Genomic DNA, 25,973 nt, shown 5'->3' with positions numbered 1-25,973 from the left:
GGGAAAAGCGTACGCAAATCTGCCTGACCAGTTCATCCACATCGCATTGCCCTGTGATTGGGGGTGTGGGAACCTGGCGGCGAAGCTTTGGCATTTTGCGTTCTCCTTTGTGGCGAACAGGTCTATCTCTGGATGACCCCACCTTTGGAAGTACGGTTGGAGTACTGATGGATGTAACTCCCACTCGTGCATCTGATGGCTGTGTCTGCTGAGCAGATCCGCCATCTGGTTGTCCTTGCCTGGGAGATGTTCTGCCATGAGGAAGATGTTCCTCTGAATGGCCCACTTCCACATGCTCTGAGCCAGATGAGACAACTGTGGAGAGTGTGTTCCCCCCTGCTTCTGGATGTAGTACATGGCTGTCATGTTGTCCGTCCGGATCAACACGACCTTGTTGCACAGATGTACTTTGAACGCCTTTAAGGCCATGAAGATTGCCATCAGTTCCAACACATTGATGTGCATCTTCCTCTGCTGAAGTGTCCATAGCCCCTGCACTGTGTAATGGAGTACATGAGCCCCCCATCCCTGGAGAGAGGCGTCCGTTGTCAGGATGATCTGTGGGACAGGCTCTTGGAATGGTCGGCCCTTGCAAAGGTTTTGTGGATTCCACCAATGCAGAGAGTTGTACGCCCGACCGCTCACCAACACTAGGTCTGTCAGTTGCCCATGAGCCTGAGTCCACTGACGTGCCAGGCACTCCTGAAGCGGACGCATATGTAGTCTCGCGTGCGGGACAATGGAGATGCAGGAGGCCATCATGCCTATCAACTGCATGAACACCCTCGCTGGAAGCGAGGTCTGGGGTCTGAATCGTTGGATCAGCGCCTGGATACCGGCGATTCTCACTGAACTCGGCTGCGCAGTGGCCGCCAGAGTGTTGATTGTCGCGCCCAGATACTGTCGCACGTGGGCGGGCTGGAGATGGGACTTTGGGTAGTTCAGAGAGAATCCCAGATCGTGCAGGAGGTGAATGGTGCGTGACACGTGGTCTACGCACTGCTGTTCCGTCTTTGCCTGAATAAGCCAGTCGTCTAGGTATGGGAAGACATGGACGTGCTGGCGACGGAGATGCGCTGCTACAGTCGCTAGGCATTTGGTGAAAACTCTTGGTGCCGTGGTGACCCCGAACGGCAGGACTCTGAACTGGTAATGCTGGTCTAAGATCTTGAATCTGAGATACTTCCTGTGTGAAGGATGCAGGGGAATATGGAAATAGGCATCCTTCAGATCCAGCGTTGCTAGGAAGTCCCCCCGTTGAAGCAGGGGAAGCACCTGCTGCAATGTGAGCATATGGAAGTGCTCTGAGTTGATGTACCAGTTCAGGGGCCTGAGGTCCAGGATCGGCCTGAGTGATCCGTCCTTTTTGGGATATAGAAAATACAGGGAGTAAACCCCTGTTCCTTGTTCCTGCAATGGAACGAGCTCTATCGCCCCTTTTTGCAGCATGATTAGTACTTCTTGCTGCAACAAGGTCAAGTGCTCGTCGGACATAGCACGGCCTCTTGGCGGTATGTCCGGTGGAATGGACGTAAGTTCTAGACAGTACCCGTACTGGATAAGAGACCTCACCCACCTGTCCGTGGTGATGGACCTCCACGCCGGCAGGAACTGCTGTAGTCTCCCCCCGACAGGTGTTGTGTGATCGGGGGGAAGTGACAAGACGTCACTGCTTGTTGGAGGCAGTGGACCTGGAGGCATTGTTTCCACGTCCTCTGCCCTTGATATTATTGCCTCTGTAGCCACCCCTGCCCTTGTTGTTGTTATACGAGGACTGGGTGTTACCCTTGTAGTATTGCGTGGTCTGGGGTGCCTGGCCTCTTGAGGTGCCTCTTGAATTGGAGCGGCGAAAAGAACCACCCCGAAACTGCTGACTTTGTAAAGCCCCCATAGACTTGGCAGTTTCGGTATCTTTCTTCATTTTTTCTAGGGAGGCATCCACCTCAGGGCCGAACAGATGGTCAGGATTCACCGTCTGACCCAGTAATGTGGTTTGTATGTCGGGCTTGAACCCAGAAATCCGAAGCCAGGCATGGCGTCTGAGTAACACGCTTGTATTGATAGCCCTGGAGGCAGTGTCTGCTACATCTAGGGCACATTTGATGGATGCATTAGTAATGAGTTTACCCTCCTGAATGAGCATCTCCCCCGCCTCCTTGTATTGGTCAGGCAAGTGTTGTAGGATGGCCTCTAATGTGTCATAGTGGGCCCTATCATAACGTGCAAGCAGGGCTTGGGTGTTAGAGATCCTCCAGATGTTTGCTGCCTGTGCAGCAATGCGTTTGCCTGATGCCTCAAAGATCTTTGACTCTTTGTCTGGGGGAGGAGCATCACCAGTAGTCTGCGAATTCGCCCTCTTCCGAGCGTTGGACACCACCAGGGAGTCCAATGGCAAATGTCCCTTAATATACGTGGGATCCGTGGGCGCCGCCTTATACTTCCTGTCGATGCGAGGATTGACCACCCGTGCCCGGGTGGGCTCCTTGAATACCTCCTGTGCATGCTTCAGCACCCCTTTGAGCATAGGTAGCGTCTTGACTTGCTTTTCGGCTACCGAGAAGGTGTCGACCAAGAAGTCCGCATCCACAGGGTCTGAGTGCAGTTCGACGTCATGGTTCGCTGCAGCTCTCTCTATTAATGCATTAAACGCCGCCGAGTCCTCCGTCGGGGACGTCTTCGCGGCGAAAAGTTGAGTGTCCTGACCTGACTGCAGGTCGTCCGTGTCGCCTCCTGCCGTCCAGGGCACCTGCTCCTCGTCCGGATCCGAGTACGCAGGATAGTTGTACTCGTCGTCCTCCACGTCCACCTCAGGCACTGGGGAATGGGCCGGCGAGCGTTCCATGGCTTGTGGAGAGAGAGGTTCCATCAGAGCCGAAGAGTCCGCAGAGTACTTTTTGCTCTTAAGTGGAATTCTAAAGGGTTCCAGTGGCGGCTCCGACGTAATCTTTCGTTTGAGGAGCGACAATTTTCCGGTGTTGGCGTCGATTGTCACCTCTCGACGTTCCTCCACCGCGAGCGGTTGGAGCCGAAGCTTCGATACCACCAAGGCAGCTTTCGGCGTCAATACTTCCTGAGAATGTCCGCTCTGCTTAGGCGCGAAGGCCTTCGGCGCCGACTTGGGAGGAAGGGTAAAACGGATGGGCGTTTGTTCCTTGGCAGACTTCGGCGTGGGCCTAGGCACGACAGTGTCCTGGCTGGGAACCACAGTGGACTGTTGGATCCGCTTCAAGGATTCTCCCACCTTCTTAGTAAGGGATGCCGAGGGCTGAACTGTCTCGAGCGACTCTTCGTCTCCGAGAGCCCGGTCGCCGGCAGGCCTCTTCTTCGGTGCCGACGCCCCCTGGCCTGTCGCACCGTCGGCGTGACGCTTCTTCGAAGCCGTCTTCGGGTCCGCGACCCCTCTCGGTGCCGACGCAGCCGCGTCGGAAGTCTTCACCTTCGGTGCCGACCCAGAAGACTTCGGGTCGGCCATTTTGGCGCGGCTTTTGTGGTCGGCCATCTTGGCGTGGCTCTTCGAGTCGGCCATTTTGGGTTTCGTGGAAGTTGACGCCTCCAGAACCTTCTTTACCAACGCCAGTTTCGGTTTCGGTTTCGCATCCGAGGGTGCGGGACCGGTTGGCTTCACTTTCGGTTTCTTGCCAGAAATGTCCGTGACCGGGCCCGGAGGCGGGGACGTAGGACTTCTAGGAAGATCTCGGGTAAGGCCCGAAGGCGATCCCTCGACCTGGGCCGTATGACGGGGGGAAACCCCGGAGTCTGTTTGGGGATGCTCTTCCTCTGAGCTATCTCCCATCGCGGCACAAATCAGTTCGTCGTCCCCTACCTCACCGGAGACTTCGTCGCAGGCCTCCTCGTCCGCGTCGTAGGCCTCTTCCTCGGACGCGGGGCCAGAGTCCGACTCTTGTACGCCGGCCTCCTCTTCGATCGATTCCTGAAAGATGTCATCAGGTGGGGGTGCCGAAGCCGACAACTGTGCCTGGAGTCGATTAGCCCGGCGAATTTTCAAAGTTTTCTTACTCCTAAACTTTGAACAAGCCATGCAGGTGTCTTCACGGTGATCCGGTGACAAGCATGTGTTGCACACAGGGTGCACGTCGAGGTGCGAATATTTCGAGTGACATAGCGGACACTTCTTGAATGGAGTCCGCTCCATCGCAAATGCGTTAGTGTAGGCCCGTCCGCGTCGAAGCACGTGGAAGGGCAGTAGGAGATTGGAGCTGAGAGTCAGTAAGAAAACCCGAACGCAACTATACCGACGCCCAGCCTAAAGACCTTTTGGTCTCAAGTAAAATCGAACAACTATCGGTTCCGAAGGAGGGAACCGAAAACACATCCGAACCCTATGGCGGAAAAAAACAATCTGGGGATGGAGGCGATGCCCATGCGCACTGTAGTCCAGGGGAGGAGCCACCTATCTCGTGATACTTCGAAGACTCTTCCAGGACAACAATGTGCAATCATCCGGACCCAACACTAGGTGGCGGACTATGCACAGATATGAATTCAGCAGCCCACATGCCTCGAACAGACATTACTGCAACAGGTATAGGTACCCCGGGAGGCAGGTGCATTTTCCGTTCGAGGCTTGTAAACTGTAGATCACATGCTTTGCATGGACTATATAGCAGTTATCTCCAAAAGCGGTGGCTAACCTGTACCTGTTGCAGTCGCCTGAAATAGTGTGCATAAAACTGCTTGGCCCACACTAGCTTGGTGTCTTGCTTACACATCTACACTATAGTGTTTTGTGAATGTGTGAGGTGAAGACCATGTTGCAGCTTTGCAGATATCATCTATGGGTATATTCCCTAAGAATGCCATAGAAGCCCCTAGCTTGCGTGTGGAGTGTGCCCTCGGGCGAAATGTCATTGCTCGTTTTGCCTTTGCATAGCATGTCTGAAATCACTGGACTATCTAGCTTGCAATCACCTGACTATCCAACTTGCAATCACCTGACTATCCAACTTGCAATCACCTGACTATTCAACTTGCAATCACCTGACTATCCAACTTGCAATCACCTGACTATCCAACTTGCAATCACCTGACTATCCAACTTGCAATCACTTGACTATCCACCCAGATATAGGATTGCGTTAATGTGGTGGTGCAAAAGCGACAAACCGTGGTTTTGTCTTTCGGAAAGGTTTCGTCCTTTCTATATAGTAAAATAGTGCTCTTTTGACATCCAAAGTGTGTAGAGCACATTCCGCCACGGAATCTGGTTGAGGAAAGAACACAGGCAACTCAACAGATTGGTTGATATGAAAGACAAATGACCATTGGTAGGAATTTTAGGATGGTCCTAAGAACTACTTTGTTTTGTTGTACTAGTAAAAATGGTTCTTCTATGGTTAGTGCCTGAAGCTCACTTACCTTACTCAGTGATGTAATCGCTCCGAGGAAAGTTACCTTCCAAGTGTGAAATTGCAGTTCACACCTATGCAATGGCTCAAAGGGTAGATCCATCAGTCTTGTAAGGACAATGTTGAGATTCGCACTGGGGCAGGTGGAAGTCTTGGAGGAATGATTCTTTTAAGTCCCTTCATAAATGCTTTAATGACAGGCACTCTAAAGAGACAGATGGTGTCTGTTCTATAGGTATGCAGCTATTGCAGCAAGATGTAAGCGTATGGAAGAGTACGCTAAATTTGAATGCTGCAGATTTTGTAAATAGCAAATGTTTTGAACTGAAGCGTCCAACGGATCGATTTGATTGTTATTGCTGTATATCACAAATCTTTTCCACTTTGCGACATAGTATGCTCTTGTGGTAGGACGTCTAGCCTCTTTGATGATGCTTATGCAGTCTGGCGGTAGATTAAGGTAGCCAAACTCTAAGATTTCAGGAGCCAGATCGCAAGATTGAGATGACTCGGGTCTGGATGTCTTCTCTCTCCATGCCTCTGAATGAGGAGACTGGGAGTGAGATGTAGTTTTTGGTGAGGTACTACTGAGCGCTCCAACAGTGTTGTGAACCAGGGTTGCCTGGCCCATTTGGGAGCAACTAGGATTAGTGTCAGGGACGCCTGTCTGAGCTTCCAAACCACTAATGAAATGAGCGGGAGAGGCAGAAAAGCGTAGGCAAATATCCCTGACCAATTCATCCATAGTGCATTGCCTTTAGACAATGGGTGTGGATGCCTGGATATGAAGTTTGGATATTTTGTGTTTAGGTTTGTGGCAAATAGATCTATGTCCGGAAAGCCCCAAGTTTGGAATATTGGGAGGAGAACTTGAGGGTGGAATTCCCATTCGTGCTTCGGTTGTCTTTGACGACTGAGCAGATTTGCAATCTGATTCTTTACTTCTGGGAGGTGTTCTGCAAGAAGCACAAGTTACTACTTGTGTAACGATATATCTGTAAGAGACATTAGTTAGTGATAGATTCCTTACCTTAGAATATCCCCAGGCGTCAGACTGGATCCGGAAATTTTTGCGTAGCAATACCCCTGCGCGCTGTTAGGCGTCGTCTGCGGCTCCGCGTCCGTCGTCGGCGTCGTGAGCGCCGGGATGACGTCATCGGAGTATATAGACGGCGCCCATGCGCGCTGACGTCAGTTCTGATAACACAGCTTTTCCGCGCCAGATACGCAGAGCCATGAGAGAACTAACACTGGTGCCATGAAACTAGGGCCCTGAAAGGGGATGACCTTAACCCTAAATATCGGTTCGCAGAACGGGGAGGATGGGAGGGCGGTAAGGAATCTATCACTAACTAATGTCTCTTACAGATATATCGTTACACAAGTAGTAACTTGTGCATCTGAAAGAGACACGTTAGTGATAGATTCCTTACCTTAGAATAGATACCCCAGCAATACCAACCCCGTGGTGGTGGGTCTGCGAACCAATATCACACCAGAAAGTCCTGGAGGACGGAACGGCCAAAGAAGCCATCCCTCCGGACTTGACTGTCCAGGCAGTAGTGTCTTGCGAACGTGTGCAGCGAGGCCCACGTGGCTGCCTGACAGATGTCCTGCAGGGGGACACCGCGGCCCAAGGCAGTTGTCGTTGCCGTGGCCCGAGTGGAGTGAGCCCGCAATCCAGCCGGGGGCTCCTTCCTCGCCATGGAGTAGCACGCTTGGATGCACAAGATGATCCACCTGGAGATGGTCCTCTTGTGTACAGCCTTTCCCTTCTTCGCGCCCACGTAACCAACGAAGAGTTGGTCATCCACCCGGAATTGGCGAGTGCGGTCCAAGTAGTAGGAGAGCGCACGTTTTGGATCCAGACGGTGGAGCCTCTCCTCCTCTTTCGAGGGATGCGGAGGCGGAAAGAAGGTGGGCAAGGTGATGGACTGCCCGATGTGGAAGGCCGTGACAACCTTGGGCAGAAAGGAAGGTCGTGTACGCAACACCACCTTATCAGGGTGAACAGACAGGAAAGGCGGAGAAGAAGAAAGAGCCTGGAGCTCACTCACTCTCCTGGCAGAGGTGATGGCAACCAGGAAGGCCGTCTTCAGCGTAAGGAGGCGAAGAGGACAGTTATGAAGTGGCTCAAAGGGAGCACACATCAGATAGGTGAGAACAAGGTTCAAGTCCCACTGGGGCATCACGAAGGGAACAGGAGGGAACATGTGTGTGATGCCCTTCAGAAATCTACTCACTATAGGGGACTTGAACAAAGAAGGCTGATCAGGTAGCCTCAAGAAGGCTGAAAGAGCAGAGAGATACCCTTTAAGAGTGCCCAGAGCAGAGCCCTGCTGGGCAAGGGAAAGAAGAAAGAGCAGCACTTCCGAAAGGGGTGCAGAGAGGGGATCCACAGCCTTTGCTGCGCACCATGCCACAAATCTATTCCACCGGCAGGCGTATACCGACTTAGTGGAGGGACGCCTGGCTGCCAGAATGATGTCACAGACTTCGGGAGGCAAGTCAAATGGCCTCAACTGCCGCCGCTCAATCTCCAAGCTTGTAGGTGGAGACTGGACAGGTTCGGGTGCAGGACCGTCCCCTGCTGCTGCGACAGAAGGTCCTCCCGAAGAGGCAGACGAATCGGGGGATCGACTGACATGCTGAGTAGCTCGGGATACCAGTATCTTCGAGCCCAGTCCGGAGCCACAAGGATAACCTGGGCCCGGTCGCGCTTGATCTTCTTCAGCACTCTGGGCAGAAGTGGTATAGGCGGAAAGGCGTACAACAGGCCGCAGCTCCACTCGCGACGAAAAGCGTCTCCGAGCGAGTGCCGCCTTGGAAACTCCAACGCGCAGAACTGCTGACATTGCGCGTTCTCTTCTGTGGCGAATAGATCTAACCAAGGCTCTCCCCACTGTCGAAAGAGACCTTGCGCCACGTCCGAGTTCAGACGCCATTCGTGATCCATCATGCACCGGCGGCTGAGTTCGTCCGCCCTGGCATTCAGAGAACCTGCCAGGTGTTGAACCACCAGAGTCACGCCCTGATGTTCCAGCCACTGCCAGAGGCGCAGAGCCTCCTGGCAAAGGGTCCACGACCCCACACCGCCCTGTTTGTTGCAGTACCACATGGCGGTGGTGTTGTCGGTGAACACTTGCACCACGCTCCCCCTGACAGAGGGGAGGAATGCCTTCAGTGCAAGACGAATCGCCCGCAGCTCCAGAAGGTTGATGTGGAGCCGGGACTCCGCCGGAGACCAGAGGCCTCTGATCTCCGCCTCTCCCATGTGGCCTCCCCAGCCCTGGAGGGACGCGTCCGTCACAACCACGTGCTCCGGCTGGGGTAGAGAGAGGGGTCTGCCACTGACCCAGTCGCGGTCCGTGAGCCACCACTGCAGTTGTCTCGCAGTGCCCTCCGAGATCAGGACATGATCGGACAGGTTGCCCTGATGCTGGGCCCACTGAAACTTCAGGTCCCACTGCAGAGCCCGCATCCGCCACCTGGCGTGACGCACCAGAAGGATGCAGGAGGCCATCAGTCCCAGAAGCCGCAGCGTCAACCTGACCGAGACCCGGGATAACGGCCCGAAGACAGGAATCAGAGCCTGAATATCCCGAACCCGCTGCTCGGGTGGGTAACCCCGAAACTGCGCCGAGTCGAGAACCGCTCCGATGAAAAGGAGCTTCTGAGAGGGACACAGGTGTGACTTCGGCACATTGATGGAGAACCCCAGCAAGTGCAGGAGGTCGGCCGTAGTCTGGAGGTGGCTGACGACTGTCTGGGGCGAGCCCGCCTTCAACAACCAGTCGTCGAGGTAGGGGAAGACTGACACCCCTTGCCTGCGCAGATGGGCTGCGACCACCGCCATCACCTTCGTGAACACCCGTGGGGCGCTGGTAAGGCCGAAGGGGAGCACGGTAAACTGAAAGTGCTCGTGGCCTACCGTGAACCGCAGGTAACGCCGGTGGGCCGGCAGGACGGGGATGTGGAAATAGGCGTCCTGCAAGTCCAACGCTACCATCCAGTCTCCTGGGTCCAGGGCAGCCAGGACCTGAGCCAAAGTGAGCATCTTGAACTTCTCCGTACGGAGGAAGCCGTTCACGTTCCGCAGATCCAAGATAGGGCGTAGGCCCCCTTTGCCCTTCTTGGGTACCAGAAAGTAGTGGGAGTAACAGCCACGTCCTACTTCTGGCCCAGGAACGCGCTCGATGGCCCTCTTGGCCAAGAGGGCCGAAACTTCCTCTTGCAGAAGTCGCAAGTGATCCCCCGACACACGGTGGCATTGAGGTGGCATGGATGGAGGGGAAGACTCGAAGGGGAGGGAGAAACCCCTTCGGACAATTTGCAGCACCCACCTGTCCGAAGTGACTGTATGCCAGTGGGAGAGGTGATGGCGAACCCTGCCTCCCACAGGCGTCACATGGGCCTGAAAACTCGGACTAGGAAGGTTTTGAGGCGGGGGCTGCTGAGGGAGGTGTGGACTGGCCTCGCCGCTGACCCCGACCACCGCCACGGCGGTTCCCACGGCCGCCACCGCGTTGCTGAACATTCTGCGGCGCGTGGCTGACGGTCCGTGGTGGGGCGCCCCTTCCGTGGCCACGAAAGGAGCGAAAGGCACCCGATTGCTGGCGTGGGGCCGCAAGGCCCAAGGACTTGGCCGTGGCCCTGGAGTCCTTAAAACGTTCCAGCGCATGGTCTGCCTTGTCGCCGAAGAGGCGACGGCCATCAAACGGCATGTCCAGGAGAGTGGCCTGGACATCGGCCGAGAAATTGGCGGACCTCAACCAGGCGTGGCGTCGAACCGCCACCGTCGTTGCCATCGCCCTGCCCAGTGAGTCCGTGGTATCCAGCCCACACCGGATGGAAAATCGTGCCGCATCTCGGCCGTCCGCAAGGGTTTGGCTGAGTTTAGCCCTGACCTCCTCAGAGCATTGTGGCAGCACCTCCGCAACCGTGTCCCACAGAGTGTGGGTGTAGCGGCCCAAGAGACAGTTGGTGTTGACTGACCGGAGCCCTAGGCTCACAGACGAGAAGACCTTCTTCCCGAACTGCTCATATCTCTTGGATTCCCGATCGGGCGGGGCCGTCGGGAATGCGGTCTGGGAAGTGGAGGCCTGGATGACCAGGCTCTCGGGGGTGGGGTGGGTGGACAAAAAGCAAGGGTCGCCCGGTGCCGGGCGGTAGCGTCTGGCCACGTTCCTATCCACAGGGGGACCTGTGGCGGGCTTGGACCAAGTGCCCAGCAGAACGTCACACAAGGCCTCATTGAACGGCAGAAGGGGCTCCGCGGAGCCGGACTGCTGTTTGAGCACCTCAGTGAGGAGATTAGTCCTCACGGCCGCGACGGGGAGCTCAAGGTTTAGGGCCTTAGCTGCCTTCGTCAACACTACGCTGTAAGCAGAACCCGCCTCCGAAGCCACAGTCGGGGGCGATGTAAATCCAGTGTCTGGCGAGGTGTCAATACCACTGGCCTCCCCAAGCTCATATGTCCAGTCCTGATGTGACTGGCAATCACGTGCCAGAGGGTCCTCGGACCCCTCCCATTGCTCCTCGTCACCCAGCTCCTGGAGACCAGGATGAACAGCCAGGGCCTCCTCGTGGAGATAGAATTCTCCGACGGCCGATGGAATCGGCGCCCAGCGGCGCCCCTCCGACGCCTGAGGCGGACCGTAGGAAGCATTGGGGTCGGCAACCACTACGGCTGCCGGGGACGACACCTGAAGGGACGGCGCCGGTGAGGTCGTAAGGTCGACCGGCGAGGTCCCGGATCCGGAGCCGGATCCAGCGAGGTCGCGCGGCGCCGGGACCGAAGTCGCCAGCGGCGCCGGGCCCGAAGCACCCGACGTCGTCGGGGCCGAAGCGCCCGACCCGGAAGGACCTCCAGACGGAGCCGATCGGCCCGAAGGCGCCACGGGAACCGACTGAGGAGGGAGGGCCCTCATGGCCATGAGGTACCTCTCGACCTCCTCCTGCGACGCGCCGTGCCCAGGGACCCGAAGGTGTGGGGCAGGCGGCGACGCTTGCGACTCCCGCGGAGCCGCGTGGGCGGTGTCGCCCGAACCCCCGGCCGCATCGAGCGAGCGTCGGGGCGGGTCGGAGGACCGATGGTGTCGCTCCGACCTCTCATGCCTCTTACCTGAGGACTTGGATCCAGACGATCGGTGACCACTCCCGGAGCGTCGATGACTCCGACCTCGCGACCTGTCCCTCGACCTCCCGTGGGACCGGGACCGGGACCTGGAGCGGCGCGGGGCCGACTGCCTCAGCTCGAGACGCTTGCGGGACCGCTCCCGCCTAGCCTTCGACGTCAGGGCCCGGCAGTCGTCACAGGTTCGATCGTCGTGGTCGAGGCCTAAGCACTTCAGGCACCGGCGATGGGGGTCCGTGACCGACATGAGTCGGCCGCACTTCGAGCAAGGCTTGAACCCGGGCATCCCTGGCACCGATCGTCGAGAATCGACGAATTAGAGGATCAAAAAGATCAAAAAGTTTTCAGTCAAAAAGTGACTGGGGGTAGAGCTTCTTCCGGATCTGCGCTAGCTGGCGCGGAAAAAAGAAGAACTGACGTCAGCGCGCATGGGCGCCGTCTATATACTCCGATGACGTCATCCCGGCGCTCACGACGCCGACGACGGACGCGGAGCCGCAGACGACGCCTAACAGCGCGCAGGGGTATTGCTACGCAAAAATTTCCGGATCCAGTCTGACGCCTGGGGATATTCTAAGGTAAGGAATCTATCACTAACGTGTCTCTTTCAGATGATACATTTTGTGACGTATAGCCAATCTGCAGATGGTCTGTGCTAGTTCTAACAGCTGGAGAGTGTCCCCCCCCCCCCTCCGTTTTTGGATGTAGTATATAGCTGTCATGTTGTCTGTGCAGATTAGGCCAGCTTTGCCTACTGGATGTACTTGAAACGCTTTGAGCGCTAGAAAAATCGCTAGCAGCTCTAGATGATTTATGTGAAGCTGCTTTTGCTGCACATGCCCGGAATTGTATGCGTCTAGACATGAGCTCCCAGACCAGTGAGCGAGGAGTCTGCTGTTATCACCATCTGTGGAACCGGGTAGATGAAGGGCCATCCTTTTGAAGGGTTTTGTGTATTCCACCACTGCAGAGAGAGCTGGGTGCGGCCATCCACCAACACTAGATCTGATAAGAGGCCATGAACCTGGTTCCACTAACGCGCTAAGCACTCCTGAAGGGGACGCATCTGGAGTCTTGCGTAAGGCACTATTAGAATGCAAGACACCATCATCATCATCCCTAGTAACTGCATGAACACTCAAACTGGTAATGTGTTGAGGCTAAAACTTACAGTAAAATTTGCATGTTGCAGATTTTGGCCAGATTGGGGTAGGCCAAAGCCTTTTGTGTATATGTTGCGGCTTTCGGATACGCCTGTGTGTTGGATGGTTGTAGATGGGATTTGGACAGATTTACTGTGAATCCAAGATCGTGGAGCAACAGCACTGTTTTGTGAGTGTGACTTAGACAGCTCTGTTGAGAGTTGGCTTTAATGAGCCAGTCGTCCAAATATGGATAGACGTGAATGTGTTGTCTTCGTACATGAGCTGCGACTACTGCCAGGCACTTGGTGAAAACCCTGGGTGCAGTAGTTACTCCAAATGAGAGCACCTTGAACTGATAGTGCTGGCCTGCTACTACGAACCTGAGGTACTTGCGTTGAGCAGGGTGCATTGGGATATGGAAATAGGCGTCCTGTAAGTAAAGAGTGAACAGAAAATTGCCTTGTTGAAGGAGCGGGAACACTTGCTGGAGTGTGACCATGAGAAAGTGGTCCGACTGTATAGATTTAGTTCTGAGGTCTAGTATAGGCCTAAAATAGACTTCCTTCTTCGGACAGTACAGGGAGTGTACCTCTGCCCCTTGATATTTTAATGGAATTGGTTCTATAGCTCCTTTTTGTAACAGAGACAGAAATTGTTGCTTTAGAAGGGTAAGATGATCTTATGACATTGCGTGTGATCTTGGAAGAATGTTTGGGGGTGTGTCTGTAATTTCCAGGTAGTAAACATATTGGATAATTTGTAAATCCCATTTGCCTAAGGTGATTGTTTTCCTAACAGGGAGAAATTGTGAGAGACGTCCCCCGACAAGAGTGGAATGTTCGGGGGGTAGCCAAAAGAAGTCACTGCTTGTTATTTGCGGGGAAAATGTTTGTGGAGTTGCCTCTGCCTCTTCCCCTTCCATTCTTTCCTCTAAAATCTCCTCTGACATAGCCTCTTGATGAGGGCAATTGGTTGTTGCCGTTGTAAGAGGAAGAGGGATTTTCTGTAGAAATATTTTTGGAGCCAACAATGTAAAAGGAGCGATGAAAGAAAAACCTATTTGCAGGTAAATTCAAAGCCCCCATGGACTTTGCGACATTTGTATTTTTATTTTTTTCCAGCGAGGTGTCAACTGCTGGACTAACTGCTGGACTAAAGAGGTGCTCTTTATCGAATGGCTGTTTGAAAATAGAAGATTGTACCTCAGGTTTGAAACCTGAAATTCTGAACCAAGCAGGTCTACGTAGCAGTACACCGGTGTTTACTGCACACGCTGTTGTGTCTATGTCGCACTTGATGGAGATATTGGTGATAAGTTTGCCTTCCAGAATAAGATCATTTGCCTACGATTTATGTTCATTGAATACGTTTTTATAACTAATCACAATGAGCCCTATCATATCTGGCTAACAAAGCTTGAGCATTAGCAATGCACCAGTGATTAGCCGCTTGTGAGGTTACCCTTTTGCCAGAAAGCAAGAGAGACACAATTAATGGACGGAATGCAGAACAAATCAAAACATTGATCCCAGCTTGATTCCAGGGGCACTGGCCGGGTATGCCCAAACATGGGTCCCGTGCTCTCTATGCCACTGGAGTCAAGCTATCCTGGCTGATGAGGGTTGAAAGTCCGAAACTGGTCCCATGATGCTTGTTTCCAGTCAAGGTAGGAGCTGGCCTGGCAGTTGGGGCTGGGCAGTTCACATTGGGGCAAAGGGTCAAGACTGATTTGCATACGGCTGGTTCCAAACTGGAATGGTATGGTGAGCAAAAAAATAATGGATTTAGGCCGTGGTGTGAATTTATGACATTGTTCTGCATTCCGTCCATCAATTGTTTCTTTTTGCACAATTTTGCCAGATGCATCAATTAACTTGGACTCCTTATCAGGAAGAGGGGACTCATCTGTGGTATGTGATTTAGCTCTCTTGCGAGCATTGGAAACCACAAGAGTCTCTAGGGGCAGCTGACCTTTGATGTAAGCAGGGTCAGTAGGTGCCGGTTTATAATTCTTCTCAACTCTAGCCATGATGATTCTTGCCCTTACAGGATCGCTGAAAACCTCATCCACATGTTTAAGCATGCCTTAAGCAATGGCAGTGTATTGGTAGTTTTTTTTAGAAGAAATTAGGGGCTTTAACAATAAGTCCTTCTCTAAAGCCTCCTTATACAGGTCCACCCCATGATAATGAGCAGCCCTGTTAAGAAGCTTAATATACCCTATATTGTCGTCAGAGGGTGATGGTCTGGAGGTATATAAGTCAGGGTCATTGTCCGTGTTTGGGTCAGTGTCATAATCCTCCCATGGGTCATCATCATGTGGCCTATCCTCATCCCCATTACCATCCCCTTGATCCTGTGGGCCAGGTGAAAGTGGTGGTTGTGATGTATTACTGGGTGTGATGAGCAATTGAGGATTAGTGGGTAAGGAGGTGGAAAATATGGTGGTGAAGGGTTAGTACCCACATTCTTTCTCTTCAGGGAGATGTGGTACTCTTCCTGTGGGCCCATTTTCCTTTTTTCAAGCAATTTGGCATGAATATGAGCAGTGTCTGGGTTTATAACCAGTTTCTTCTGTTTTGGATCTGAAGGTGGAAGATCAGACCGAGGCTCTTTTGGTGATGTCTTTTTATCTTTGCTCGCTGCTTTCGGCGTCAAAATGTTCGGCTCCGAACTCTTCGGTACCGAAGCTTTAGTCTTTGATGAAGATCGAACGTGGACCATGACATGCTTTGATTTCGGCGGGCAAACCCGAGCCCAAGCCGGAAGGCTTCTCCTTTTGTTTCTGCGCCAGGCCCGGGGCACTGAAAACTTTTTCTAGGTGCAGACCTTGGCCCGCAGGCAGAGAAAGGACCGGAGCCTATTTGGTCTTGAATTGTTGGGGCAAGGGGGCTTCTGTACTCAGGGTAAGCTGACCCAGTGTAACTTGTTCCTCTTCTTCCATGTAAGTCTGCCTCGGACAAGGAGATACCAGTTCTTCCTCGGCTCCTTGAGATTGTGTTTCTTTTCAGTCGGAATCTTGGCCGAAGATGTCTGGTATGCAGCTGACTTGGTGTTGCATCTCGTGACGTTGAGCCAGACAATCACGGATCGTATTCTTCGATCAAAACGATCGTCAAGCATTGCAATCTTTCTTGTTGTGTTCAGGGGATAGAGGTTGCCACTTAGTGCAGGTCGGGGGGCAGAAATCTGGCAAAACACCCGGGACAGAGCTTGAATAGAGTCTGTTCTATCGACTGCTAGCGAGTCGGGCGCGGGTAGGCCCAACGGTGCTTCAAGAGTTTTTCAATCGAAGATCTTGGAGTGGAAACTATACAGAGAATGGGAAACGTGATCGAGAAACCATACCGCCGAGGGTAGTGGATTGCGCAACGAAGGGAAACCAGGAAACGGTGCTGAACCAGAGCGCAGCAATTCGCATCCAAACCAGATGGCGGTAAAAAAACTAACAATGGAGCTGATGTCCATGCGCATTATTATCGAAAGGAGGAGTCACCTACCTTATGACTGGAAAAAACTTCTTTGAACAAAAAAAAAAGTGCAAACATCCAGACCCAATACCAGATGGCTGGCTCACATGCCTTGAACATGGTATTTCTAAATAAAGTCAGCCCCTGGCTGAAGGAGTTTCGAAATCAGAGGCCGAAGTCTACGAATAAACTATAGCCGGTGCAATCTTGAATGCCACTATTAACGATGGGAGCCCCAGGGATCTATAACATAAGAGCGGAGGTGCTGCTTGGCACTGCTGGGCTGACTAGCTGGGGCCAGTTGGTTCAGAGGAAAGACCCTCTTGCAAAAGCCCAAAATGAACCATGGGGCTAGAAGTCACCAGCAGGGGCCACTGCACACCTGAAAATATACAGCAAGACCTATTTGAAGGCTGCAGTCTCTGCAGAATGGATGACGGCCCAGTGAACTGTGGCTGTACCTGCTGCAAATTCGGCACATGGTAATAATCAAACAACAAAGCCTGAATGATAATTTGAGTGCCAACTAGATCTTCTCCTGGATTCCTCAGCACATGGACACCGAGAAGCTACCAGTGCGCTTTTTGCATTTCTTCCTTGACTTGTCCTTGGACTCGTCTTTTGACTGTGCCATACACCTCTTAGCTAGGACTAACAAAATGGAGACCAACTGCACTACCTGTGTTAAATGATAAGGTTTGGCCCTTGCCTACTCAATTGAACTTCAGACTCAAAGAATATCTGTTGCATGATTTACTGGCATTTCTGGTCCTGAAGCACAACAGACAGAAATAGTGAGCGTCAGTCACTGACATCAGCTTTAGGCATGCATGGCACTGCTTGGGATTTGTCAGCTTTGTGGGGTGCGACACCTGGACATTGCTAAAGTTTGTTAAAGAATTTGGCAGGCCTGTGAAAACTGGGCAGTTTTGACCATTATATTCATAAGCTTAGATCTTTCATGATGTCTAATTCATCTGTGCTCAAGGATTTTGTTTCTAGTAATGAGGATGGGCTTCCTGTATTTAGTCTGATTGCAACCGGGAACAGTGCTTTAAAAGGGGATAGCTGTCTAATTAGTTTTCCCCTTTTCCACAGCTGTATATCACTTTCCACCAGAAGTACTGGGATTTCTGGTGCTAGAGGATGAAAATGACCAGGAGCATTTTATCAATCGGTGGGTGTCAGGTTTTAGAGCTGGTTGTTGCTTTTGAGGTTTTCATGCGTACTTCAGGTGTTCACTTTACAAACAATGGGTTACTTTTTCTTTTCTTTTTTATAACAAGATGTTCTAGTTCTTTCTTTGGGCTTTTTGGATCTTTCTACTATCATTTAAAGTTATAGACTAGAGCCATGCTTATGAAATGTTGTATGAATGTGACTCAAATTTGGATAATGATGGTGCTGGGGGATACTAGCAGGTGGGATATAGAGGAGAGATTTTGGTCTCTTTCTAGTATTCACACAGCATTAGGTTGACTGTCTTGAAGACTAGAAATGTTTTAATAATATTATGATAGTTAAATGTATTGATATTGAAAATGTGGTGTACGTTGTTAGAAATTATTGGGGACACCAGATTGAATTGCTTTTACAAGAGTGTTTTATAACTTTGTGTTACAGCCTTGATAAAGTCTCAGTAGAGACGAAACACGTGTTGGCAATCATTTGGCAATCATTTATGGATGTAACAACAACAATGGAATAAAAAGAAATTAATGTGGAAACCATTTACTGATTTAACCACTACAATGGAATAAAAAGAAATTTATGTGAAGAAACCGCTTACAGTGGACTCTGTCTATCTCTTCTGATCTTGAATATGGAGTATCTGACTTCAAGTGGCGAAAATGTTGAATGAATAGATTTGCAATTTTTGAGGCAAACTAATCTCTTAAATTTAAATTGTTTGTAGGTAATAGGACAAGTGGAGGGTGTGCATAGGTTGCTCTTTTTTTTAAAATCTGAAATAGGTTGGCGCAGAGCACCGAACTTGAGACTTGAGGAAAGGGAAAATGAACAAACGCCCATGTACAGGGGTGTGCCATTATGCACATGTCATGTCGGTAGGCAGGTACAAGCACTGAGGAGGCCCAATGGCACTATCCATCAGCACCAAGAAGCTATTGCAAGAGTTTCCATAGCCAGCATGGTTCCTGGAATGATTCCCAAAGTGAGGAACTGGAGGATAGACTCATCCAACATAAAAAGGCATACGTCTGATATTTATGCAGTATGATGATGCATGAAAGAAGTGTTGCATCAATTGCTCATTTTACAGATCTAAAAAAAAGGTCAATTTCTTTATTTTGAAAAAGTTATTTTGTGTCTGGCTTAACTGCTATTGCATCAGAATACAAAGAAGTTAACAAAAGGATAACTAAAAGGTGTAATTGCAAGCCTGAGTTCATGGTGGCAAAAATGCAGTATATAATTCTATGAAACAAATCTGAGTAGATGAAACTTACCCTTATCTACAATATGGTCAAGGCCACCCAATAGCCTCAGTTCTTCTTTAAACCAGTCACCTGCTCGTTTGGAGGTTAGTGAAAGTAGTGTCTCCATCGCCAAATGCCCCGTCTGGGGGGGGGAAAGATACATATTCACATTATGGCACGAATCATTTTAATTGCAAAAATCAGAGCCATGCAGTTCTTTATCAACACGGACCTTTAGAACAACTCTACCATTTTCTGAAAGGGATCAGATTAAATAGAATGCTGCAAAAGAAGACACTGGCAGGTTGTGAAGTGCTGTAAGCCCTGATTATGGAAGACTGTAGTTGCGATTCTTTTGATCAACAATTTAAACATTCATGAAATTAAACGAATACTTTCAAAATCAATATGATAATAGTTTGGATGGAGTGCTTCTGTAGGATACTTGCTGTTTGTGTTCAAGATTAATAACACCCTCTCAACATGAATGTATAGAAGTTGAAGAGTTAAAACAGCAGTTCCCCTATTAAACTTTGATTCTAGAAAATGTTCTCTTTTTTTATGTCACACAACACAAAAGTCCATATATTTTACTATGCTTGACGATTTCATCAAATCATACTTTTGTTATGGTTATAAGAAGCAGTTAGTGTTGCCTCTTTAAAGCAGTTGGTTAAAACTGAACTTAACAGGACTGCATAAGGACCCATTACCCTCCTTATTTTCCCACAGGAGGTGAGAAGGATAAGTGACCTACTTGTAATCCTAGTTCTCATCCAGGGGTACACTCAAAGTCATAATCTATGAATAATCCCGCCCATGTGCGGGATCCCAGAGCATATAGAAAGGAAAATGCTACTTACCAGTATGCATCTGTTCTTGGCATGTAGAGCTGCAGAGGTGCGCACTATGCATAGATTGCCACCTAGTGTTGGGCCTGGATGTGTGCAGTTTGTTTTGTAGAAAAGTCTTTGGAAGTCACGGGATAGGCGCCTCCTCCTTTGGATGATACTACGCATGGTCATCGGCTCCATCCCCAGATTGTTTGCCATTAGGGAAGTGATGGAGCTGTATAAGAGATAGTGATGTCCATGTGATATGTATCTAATTAAGATAATACTTGAACAGATAAAGGTAGCCGGGGAGGCGGGTGGGCATGTGCAACTCTGCAGCTCTACATGCCAAGAACAGATGCATACTGGTAAGTAGCATTTTCCGTTCGAGGCATATGAGCTGCAGATTGCACACTATGCATAGATTACATAGCAGTTCCCACACCTAGCGGCGACCACCTGTATGTGTTGCAGTTGTTTGAAACCGGGTTTTTAGTACATCCTGGCCCACAGTGGCTTACCGTTTAGTTTGCACATCTACACAGTAATGCTTTTTGAATGTGTGCGGTGTAGACCATGTGGCTGCTTTGCATATGTCATCTAGGGGAACGTTCCCTAAGAATGCCATTGAAGCCCCTATTTTCCTGGTAGAATGGGCTTTTGGTGGGATTGTTAATGTGCGTTTGGCTTTTTGATACATATTTGTATACATTTAACAATCCATCTAGCGATCCCAGACTTTGAAATGGGATTGCCTTTATGTGGCGGTGAGAAAGACACAAAAAGTTGTTTTGTCTTACGAAAAGTTTGTGTCTTTTCAATGTAGTACAGTAATGCTCTCTTGACATCTAAAGTGTGTAGAGCTTTCTGCGACGGTTTGAGGCTGCGAGAAAAATACAGGCAGCTCAACAGATTGATTTAGATAAAAAGGGGAAATGACTTTTGGAAGGAATTTTGTATTAGTACGAAGAACCACTTTGTTATGATGCATTTTCAGAAAGGGTTCCTGAATGGTAAATGCTTGTAGTTCACTAACCCTTCTGACTGACGTAATGGCTACTAGGAAAGCTACTTTCCAGGTTAGAAATTGTAATTCGCATTTATGTAATGGTTCGAAGGGAGGTCCCATTAACCTTGTGAGAACCACATTTAGATTCCACACTGGTGCGGGTAGTGTTCTGGGAGGAATTATTCTTTTTAGTCCTTCCATGAAAGCTTTAATAGCTGACACTCTAAACAGAGATAGATGTTGTCTATTTTGCAAGTACGCTGCAATAGCTGCAAGGTCTAACCTGATAGACGTGTAGGCTGTTACACTTTTGAAGGTGCAATAAATATCCAATGATGTGTTGAATAGACACATCTAAAGGATTAATTTGGTTGTTTTGGCAGTATATGACAAGCCTTTTCCACTTAGCAGCGTAACATGCTCTAGTGGTGGGGTGTCTAGCTTCTTTAATAACGTTCATACATTCTGGGCGAAGGTTGAGGTAACCAAACTATGACCTCAGGAGCCAGATCGCTGGGTTGAGCTGTGCTGGGTCCGGGTGTCTGATCTCTCCATGGTTCTGCGTTAATAGGCGTGGAGATAGGTTTAGTTTTTGGTGTGGTACTACAGACATCTCCAACAGCGTGGTGTACCACGGTTGTCTGGCCCAAGTTGGAGCGATTAGGATGAGCGTTAGGGAATGTTGCTGTAGTTTACGTACCACTAATGGAAGTAGTGGGAGAAGAGGAAAAGCATACGCAAATAGTTTTGACCAGTTCATCCATATCGCATTGCCTTTGGACAATGGGTGTGGGTATCTAGCGGCAAAGTTTGGGCATTTTGCGTTTGTGGGTGGCAAAGAGGTCTATTTGAGGTTGTCCCCACATTTGAAAGAACGGATGAAGAACTTGTGGATGAAGTTCCCATTCGTGGATTTGCAGAGTTTGCCGACTTAGCAGATCTGCCATGGTGTTTTGTACTCCTGGGACGTGTTGGGCTAATAGGAAGCTCTTTAGTGGTATAGCCCATCTGCATATCTGCTGTGCTAACTGAGAGCTGCAGAGAGTGTGTCCCTCCTTGTTTGTTTATGTAGTACATAGCTGTCATATTGTCTGTGCGGACTAGGACAGCTTTGCCTGACACTTGAGTTTGAAAAGCTTTTAGGGCTAGAAACACAGCTAGTAATTCTAGGTGGTTGTTGAGGAGCAGCTTTTCTTGCGGTGTCCACCTGCCTTGCATGGTGTGATGCAGAAGGTGAGCTCCCCAGCCGGAGAGCGATGCGTCCGCTGTTAAGACTAGTTGAGGAACCGGCTCTAGAAATGGTGGCCCTTTGGAAAGGTTTTTGATGTTCCACCATTGCAGAGAAAGAGGAGTCCAACAGTCTACCAACACTAGGTCTCTTAGTTGACCTTGAGCCTGGTTCCATTGGCGTGCTAGGCACTCCTGAAGTGGACGCATTTGCAATCTTGCGTGAGGAACTACGAATATGCAAGATACCATCATTCCTATGAGCTGCATGAACACTCAAGCTGGTAGTGAGTGTTGGCTTGAATTTTGTTAGAAGAGTTTGTACGCTTGTTATCCTTGCTGGAGAGGGATACGCTAGTGTTAATTGGTTGTTTGTTGTAGCGCCGAGATACTGTTGTATATGTGAGGGTTGTAGATGCGACTTGGTGCAATTTACGGTGAATTCCAAGTCGTAAAGCAGTTGAATGGTAGCATGAGTGTGTTGTACACACTGGCTGTATGAGCTGGTTTTTATGAGCCAGTCGTCCAGATATGGGAAGCCATGAATGTGCTGTCTTCTTAAGTGTGCTGCTACTACTGCTAGGCATGTGGTAAATACCCTAGGCACTGTTGTGACTCCGAATGGGAGCACTTTGAACTGGTAGTGCTGCCCATCTAGCACAAATCTGAGATATTTTCTGTGCGCTGCGTGGATGGGAATATGGAAGTAGGCGTCCTTTAGATCTAGAGTGGCAAGGAAGTCGTTTAGTACCAGTACTGGAAGGACCTGTTGAAGTGTGACCATATGGAAATGGTACAACTGAATGTGAACGTTTAGAGGTCTGAGGTCTATGATGTGTCTTAGAGATCCGTCCTTTTTTGGTATTAGGAAATACAGTGAGTATACTCCTTTGTTTTTCTGGTGCTCTGGAACTAATTCTATTGCATTTTTCTGCAGGAGGGATATTACCTCTTGTCTGAGCAACGTTAAATGTTCCTGTGACATTGGACGCTGCTTGGGTGGCATGTTTGGGGGGGTAGATTGTAGTTCCAGACAGTACCCTGATTGAATAATTTGCAACACCCACCTGTCTGATGTGATGTTTTCCCAGGCTGGCAGGTATTGTTGGAGTATTCCCCCGACAGGAGTGGAGTGGGGCGGGGGCAGGGGAAGAGTCACAGGGCAAGGGTGGAGGCAAAGCGGGAATTGTTATTTTTACCTCTGCCCTGGTTAGTGTTACCCCATTACCCACCCCTTTGATAGCCCTTGCTGTAAGGGGATTGTTTGGGGGCTTTGTATGAGGCAGAGGTTGTGTCTGAGGAATATCCTCTGGTGGCACTTCTATAGGATGAGCGACAAAATGAACGTCGGGGAGCCTGCGACTGCAGGGCTCCCATAGATTTGGCGGTGTCTGTATCTTTTTTCATTTTTTCAATAGATACATCCACATTGGGTCCAATTAGGTGTTGCTCATCGAAAGGTTGATTAAGAATGCCACTTTGTACCTCAGGTTTGAATCCTGATATACGTAGCCAGGCGTGTCTGCGTAGTAAGACGCTGGTGTTAACTGCTCTAGACGCAGTATCCGCTGCGTCAAGGCCACATCTGATGGAGGTATTTGTAATGTTTTTACCCTCTTGGATGAGTTCATGTGCCCTATCCCTGTACTTATCAGGGAGGTGTCTCATTATGGACTCTAATTCGTCATAATGTGCACTATCATATCTGGCTAGCAATGCCTGTGTTGGCGATACGCCAGATGTTTGCTGCTTGAGGCGCAGTTCTCTTCCCCGATGCGTCCAGTAACTTAGACTCTTTATCTGGTGGGGCAGCATCACCTGATGTTTGCGAGTTTGCTCTCTTGCGTTGGAAACTACAAGCGAGTCCAGTGGTACTGGCCCCTTAATGTATTGCTGGGTCCAAAGGGGCGGCTTTATATTTCTTCTCTATACGAGGATTAATGATTCTAGTTCTGACTGGATCTTTAAAGACTTCAGAAGCGTGTTTAATTACTCCTTTGAGCATTGGTAAGATGGATGCGGACCTTTGTGCGTTATCAAAGGTATCCATCAGGAAGTCGTCTACAGGGTCAGTATGTATGTCTACCACGTGATATTGTGCAGCCCTGTGTATCAATTCGTTAAACCCTATAGTGTCTTCTGGTAGGGTAGGCAGTGAGGGGTATAAGCCATCCTGAGGGACATTTGGGACATCTGGAATAGTGTAGTCATCCCATGGGTCAGGTGATCCTGTAGGTGTGGCTGGATCAGGCATGTTACCCCCCCCCCCCATATCATCAGAGCTATCATTCCTATGGGAGGATGCTGGGGAATGCTGCGGTATGTAAGACTGTGGTGATGGCATAGGTGGAGGAGAAAGGGAAGGCAGTCTTAAAGGAGAGGTAGCCATGTCCTTCTTTGCATGCGGAGCGGGTTTGTCCAGTGGTAGTTTCTTTGAGGCCAAAATCAACTGTCCAGTTATTGGGTCCCTAGCAAGAGTCTTTTGGGCATGGTCTGCATGAGATAAGTCTTCTGCCGGAGGCCGATCTTTTGGTGCTGTCGAAGGTTTCGGCACCGAATCGGCTTGCTTTGGTTTTTTGACAATGTCCTTTTTCGGGGAAGCAGGAGTCTCTCTGCTTCGAATGTTTTTTCGGCTCCGAAGGTTTTTTCGGGTCGGGTGTTTTCGGATCCGGTTGTTTCTTTGGATCCGATGCTTTTTTCGGTTCCGGCATTTTTTGGGAATCCGAAGCTTTGCTTGGTTCCGACCTGGGTTTCGGTGCCGAACGAGTTGTGGGTTTCGGCGCCAATAGTTTGGACATCGGCGTAGCCGGTGTGGATGTCTTTTTCGGTGCCGGTAAGTTGGCGCCGGCACCATGCGAAGCCAGAGACGCCTGAAGGCTTAATTGGCTTCTTTGCCGGGCCCGAAGGTGAGGCAGTAGAAGCGGAGTGTCAGTGTGCACCCGAGCTCTAGGGCGAGGGTGTAAACTGGGCCTTCTTTGGGTGTGTCGAGGAAGGGTCGGGGTCGACTGTCTTACTTACGACCCGTTGCGCTGGAGTGATGTCCTCGACATCCGAATCTTCTTCATGTTCAGAACCGCTGTGGACGTCTTGTTGTTCTGGGACGTTGACACCTTCCTCAAAGATGTCGTCCGGAATGGAGGTTGAATACCGAGCCTTTGTTCTTCTCGCTCTTCGGTCCCGGATAGTCTTTTTGGAGCAGAAAGAGGCACAAGCTGAGCAGTCCTTTGCCTCGTGCTCCGGAGAAAGGCAGAGGTTACACACCTCGTGAAGGTCTGTGTGGGGATACTTCGGCACACATTGAGGACACTTTTTGAAGGGCGTCCTTTCCATGAGCTGGAGTTGAGGCCTAGTTAGGCCCGAAGGCCGCCGACGACGACCGGAATCGAAGTATTCGACGTTGAAGAATAGCCTCGAGTAGGGGGGGAAGCGTTGAAAACTTGTTCTAAAAGTTGGTGAGGATTGCGCGCCGAAGGAATTCGGTTTCAACACTGAACGCTGGAAACACATCCGAGCCCGGTGGCGAAAAAAAACAATTTGTGGATGGAGCCGATGACCATGCGCAGTATCATCCAAAGGAGAAGTCACCTATCCAGTGACTTCCAAAGACTTTTCTACAAAACAAACTGCAAACATCCGGGCCCAACACTAGGTGGCAATCTATGCATTGTGTGCAATCTGCAGCTCATATGCGTCGGATATATACATATATACATATTCGTATATACATATAAATATACATATATATATATAGATGTCAAATGAGATGTCATCAGTGATGTCATCAGTGATGTCACTGACTAGGTCATGAATGATGTAATGTGACATCAGCAGTGGATTGCGGGTGCGCGAAATATAGTTAGTACAACTAACTATATAGGAGCAATTTCAATGGTTTTTTAACCCGTTCGACGCTACTGACGGAACGGTTCCGTCACGCCCCTCGGGTGGGCTGTGCTCATGACGGAACGGTTCCGTCACGGCCCGGCCGCCGCGGCGCTGATTTCGCGCCTGCGCGGCGGCTTTCATTAAGAGGGTGGGGCCGTGACGGAACTGTTCAGTCACAAGCACAGCTCACCCGCGAGCCGTGACGGAACGGTTCTGTCACCAGCGCAGGTGAGCCGCCCGCCCGCGACCGTTAGCGCTGCGGCGGAATAGCCGCCGCAGCGAAGGAGTTAAATGCTAATTCCTAACTATATAAGGCCTGAAACCTATGGTTTTTAAGTGAATTTGCAAGGTTTTTTAAATGCTAATTCCTAACTATATCAGGCGTGAAACCTATATTTTTTTTAAATAAATTTCAAAGGTTTTGTAAATGCTAATTCTATTAGCTGATAACGTTTATATATGCT

The 25,973-nt window shown here is 50.2% G+C and overlaps 1 protein-coding gene across 2 annotated transcripts in view; it reads right to left on the bottom strand.

Annotated features, from left to right (window-relative positions):
* WAPL (WAPL cohesin release factor) overlaps positions 1 to 25,973 on the bottom strand; it is a 1,140,053-nt gene that overhangs the window by 622,820 nt on the left and 491,260 nt on the right. For both annotated transcript variants that reach the window (XM_086922027.1, XM_086922028.1), the window contains exon 10: positions 18,586 to 18,697. In XM_086922027.1, the coding sequence (XP_086778153.1) occupies positions 18,586 to 18,697 (112 nt within the window). The remainder of the gene's footprint in view (positions 1 to 18,585; positions 18,698 to 25,973) is intronic.

Source organism: Lissotriton vulgaris, chromosome 5, assembly GCF_964263255.1.
Source record: "Lissotriton vulgaris chromosome 5, aLisVul1.2, whole genome shotgun sequence".
NCBI lineage: Eukaryota > Metazoa > Chordata > Amphibia > Caudata > Salamandridae > Lissotriton > Lissotriton vulgaris.
This window is presented reverse-complemented; position numbering and strand designations above follow the sequence as displayed.